The sequence below is a fragment of the Egretta garzetta genome, unplaced genomic scaffold (assembly GCF_000687185.1).
Source record: "Egretta garzetta isolate BGI_Z169 unplaced genomic scaffold, ASM68718v1 scaffold235, whole genome shotgun sequence".
NCBI classification, from domain to species: Eukaryota; Metazoa; Chordata; class Aves; order Pelecaniformes; family Ardeidae; genus Egretta; species Egretta garzetta.
In genome coordinates, this window is record NW_009259792.1 from 869,919 (window position 1) to 874,368 (window position 4,450).

Consider the following 4,450-nt stretch of genomic DNA (forward strand, 5'->3'; position numbering starts at 1 on the left):
TTTCTTGTAGTAAGGGGCCCAAAACTGAACACAGCATTTGAGGTGCAGCCTCACAAGTGCTGAGTAGAGGGGCACGATCACTCCCCTACTCCTGCTGGCCACACTATTCCTGATACAAGCCAGGATGCCATTGGCCTTCTTGGCCACCTGGGCACACTCTTGGCTCACATTCAGCCGGCTGTCAACCAGTACCCCCAGGTCCTTTTCCACCAGGCAGCTTTCCAGCCACTCTTCCCCAAGCTTGTAGCGCTGCATGGGGTTGTTGTGACCAAAGTGCAGGACCTGGCACTTGGCCTTGTTGAACCTCAAGCTGTAGAAGGAACACCAAAAGTGCAACAGTGTCTACCCAAAGGTTTATGTGGATTAACGAAAAGTGGTATTTGGTAGGCACTGGCCACCTCAGACCAGTGCCCATGCCCAGCCACCATGCCTGGTTTTGAACTTGGCAGCTCCTGTGCTGAACTGGCAAGCTGGAGACTTTGAGTTGGATATGTATCTATAAAAGAATCCATGACTTTTACGGTGCCATAGCAGTCTTGAGAATGTGGCAGAGGTAAAATAGATGCCAGTTAAGGACTATGGTGGGACTGTAAATTCACAGAAAAACCCAGGGGAGGGAAAAGCCTCCGGGTGCTCTCAGCATCTCAGGGTCCGGCATGCGCAGCTTTCACAAGAAATCTGTTTAAATACCAGGTGACATGGTGGGACTACAATTTGCACTGAACAGGCTGGTCAGCCTCTGGTGAGCCATCCCACTGCTTTAGAGGGATGCAGGTATGGGACACAGCTCCGACTTCTGGAGGACAGCACCCTGATCCAAGGAAACAGCTTTGCAAGGATGAAAATACCCATCAGTGGCTGAAAAACAGGAATGGCAATTGGGAACCCTTCAAAAGCATATTACTCATTGCCTATGGTGCCACAGTGATAACCGTAAACAGTTCCGACAATAAGGCAGTTTCCAAAATTTGGAAGTAGTATGTGGCCATCCTATTAACAGCTCAAATGGTATAATTGTCAATAATTATGGGGAAAAAAAGGACAACTCTGTTCTTTACCACAAGAAAAGCCAAATGATATACATAAACCAACATCAACTGCTAAAGGGCTGTTCTTAAACGATTCAGCCTGTGTATTCAGCATTCTTGATTTCATTTCCATTGCTTAATAATCGCTCTGTAATATCCTTATAAAAACAATGATGCCATGAAGTGGTAATGGTTTTGAAAACACACCAAGGCAAACCATAGAAGGCAGTGATAAATGAATGTCTTCCCAATGGCTTCCTCATGACAAAGACCCACATTTGCTTATCAAGCACTACTCGTGCTTGACAACTTTGATAGGCTTTAGGTGGAAAGATAATAACACACTCATATTCATTCTGGTCCTTTATATAGCAGCCAATTTAATTTTCATTGCTGGAACCCCATCAGCTGCCGCAGTGGGACCGGCCATTGCTACTCACGTTTCTAAGAACCTGGAGCAGTCTCGGTGACCGTAGATTTCCGCAAGCCTCTTGGGAGTGTCACCGAAGAGGTCGGCCGCATCCATGGCTGCGTGCAGGGAATGAAGGGTGCGAAGCACCCCCAGTCGTCCTGACTCAGCAGCAAAGTGAGCTGGAGTCCAGCCCACATCGCTCCGCAGGCAATGCCGGGCACCGTGGTCCACAAGGAGCTTGACCAACTCTGACTGCCCTTGGGTTGGGCAGCAAAACAGGGAGAGAAGATGCAGCTGCGTTAAACTTTATACCTTCAGGATGCAGAAGATGATCACACACAGTTGATCATAATTCCCTCAGTCATGTAACAATGGATTTTACCTACGACCTGGCCATTTGCTTTATCAAATAAATGATACTCATTAGAAAATGCTGATTTTTTTTTCCAAACTAGACTGCTTCCAGAAGCATTTTGCCACAAAAACAACAATAAAATCAAAAATCTTTCTGCTAATTTCTGAACAGCACATCTCAGTTAGTCATCGGCCAATTGGCTATTGACCATTTCATTGCTTCATTTTGGTTTTTATTTCAAGGCAAAATAAAATCTAAATGTTAAAAACCTGGAAAACCTACGAACAGCTTTACTAAAACAAAGGTTTGTTCAATAGGAGGTAAAGAAATTACTTGTTTTCATTCACCTTCCTATTTTTCTAACTTGTGGAATTGCTTAAAGAAACAAAAAAAAAGTTACTTCTACCCCACTTCACACTGCCTTGGCTGAGCCAGATGGCTGCCCATGGCACCTAGGCCATCCCAGTCTCTCATCACCATTTTCTTAAATAGCTCCGTTCCTTCTGCGGCTGCCCAAATGAGTAATAATCCATCAGGGCAAAAGTAAAACATGGTGTCAAGGGTAAACCAGCAAATCACACACTTGATTTCTGAGCAAGGCCAGATACCATGAGGTGAGATCCCAACACGTAACAAACACCCCAAGCATGGAGGAGTGCAGGTCCAGTTCCCCATTCTACACTCTGCAGTTACACATTACATATTGCTGCATTCATCTCTTTTCTGGGCTGCAAAGGGATATTTGACTTTAACAGACACTTCTGATGGTGAAGGACCAACCGGGAACTGCAAAAAGCTCCGGTCCCGCGTTGTTCATTCGACCCGGTGGGATAAAGGAAGGACGATGTAAAACACGCTGCAATTATTTTGTTCTTTTGGGTTTGATAAATACCTGGTGTAAATACAGTGGGTTTGACTTTCTGCTCATTCGTGCAGGTGTACATGAGAAATAACTCCTCTGCACTGTACAAAGTCACCTCTTAGAAAAGCAATGTGGGGGCCAAGCAGACATGCTATATGTACATGTAATGTAAATTGTAAGTCTTCATGTGACGGGGGAAAAAAAGCTAAAAAATCACTTTGATAGTAATGCCATAAATTATCTTGGAGGCAAAATTCTCATTAAAATTGGTATTTTCCTCTTTTTTGCTCATGAAGGACAAAATGATCAGATACAAGCTGTGACTAGCGCCAACATTAATTGCCGTCATAGCAAGATGTAATTACGATCGGCACCACCTCTCATGACGCCGGTTCGCAGAGGGAACAGAGCAGGGGGTGCTCCTACCTTTTGCAGCAGCCCAGTGCAGCGGGGTCCTGTCATGCCAGTCAGCATCCTTGTGATTTGGGTCGCAGCGCCCTGTCCTCAAAATCTCATCCACCAGGTCGTAGTCCCCCAAAGCCACGGCTTCGTGGAGCTCTGTCATGCTGCACACACTTCGGAAAGGTGCCGGGTAAAAGAGCAATGGTCGTTTAGTGGGTGTTTGCTGATGTATCAGCTCCTCTCAAGAGCAATTTTAACAGATCGGGCAGCATCTGGATTAAAAATGAGACATGCACTGTGAGAAACCAGGATATTTCCAAAAGTGAGGAAAAAGGAATGAGAGGGGAAAAAAAATAATTATAATTCAACTTCCAGCCAGTGATCACAGACTGACAGTGACGTTTGGTTTGCAGTCATGGAAATCTGGAGCAAAGCACAGCCCTTTACAGAAAGAGCTCGCGGATAAAACCACGTTGCTTTTCTCAAGGGTGTTGCTAACAAACAGCCAGCTCAGGCCAAACATTTGCCCTTGGTCTGTTGGTACTCACTTCCCATGGAAACTGGCTCCTCCCTCGCCAATGCTGCAGATCCATTATGGGTAGCGTTTTAGTGCTACCATTAATGAAAGAAATGTCTGCGCTAGTGTCTTCTGATGTTCCTTGGTGCAAATCATCGAGCTATGGCACGTTGTTTAAAAATCTTGTCTCCATAGCCGTGCTTTGCACTTTCCAGTCCCGTACCACAGACCCCCATCAAGAAACACAAGCAGATCTCCAGCACCCGCAAGTTATACCTGTGCTAGGGGACATTTCCTAGCTGCCTTGCTGGCAGGGAATTTAAGCAGCTTGCAAGGATCACTACCATCCTGGATCACTACCCCATCATCCTGAGGACAGAAACACTGCGTTATTTTCTCCAGTCTGGCCAAATCCAGGGGGAGAAAACATTTGTATTCCTCTATCGACATCTGGTCTTGAGGTAATGAATCCAGTCCCCCTCATAAACCAGAAGAGTTTTAGGATTTGCTCCAGCTTTTGCATTTCATTTACTTCATGGAGTGATTTTCACAGATTGAAGAGCATGATTGCCATGTTCAGCATGTTGGAAAGGACCAACACTGGAGCTTGCAGAGGCTGATGTGGGGGAAGGTTTGCAATCCTAGGGGTTAGGGGTTACATCCTGGGAGCCAGAGGTGGATGGGGCCATTCCCCTGCTCGCAACTCCCATAAATATCCTAAATCCAGGCTGGAAGGGCACAGCACCATCTCTACCCTGCTTTCTTGTAAGAAAAAGATGAGACACAAAGGCAATCACAGGCTGCTTCAGTAGGTCCCTGGACTTAGGTGGTTGGACTGTGTAGGCCAGATCCAAGAAAAAGACCCACACATGAC

General features: G+C 45.8%; 1 protein-coding gene across 1 annotated transcript in view; it reads right to left on the bottom strand.

Annotated features, from left to right (window-relative positions):
• The window catches only part of ANKRD66 (ankyrin repeat domain 66), a 12,171-nt gene extending 8,949 nt beyond the window's left edge, over positions 1-3,222 (bottom strand). The window contains exons 1-2 of the mRNA XM_009639614.1: positions 3,084-3,222; positions 1,469-1,697 (exon numbers count right to left, since the gene is read on the bottom strand). Of these exons, the coding sequence (XP_009637909.1) occupies positions 1,469-1,697; positions 3,084-3,222 (368 nt within the window). The remainder of the gene's footprint in view (positions 1-1,468; positions 1,698-3,083) is intronic.
• Positions 3,223-4,450: the final 1,228 nt, after the last annotated feature.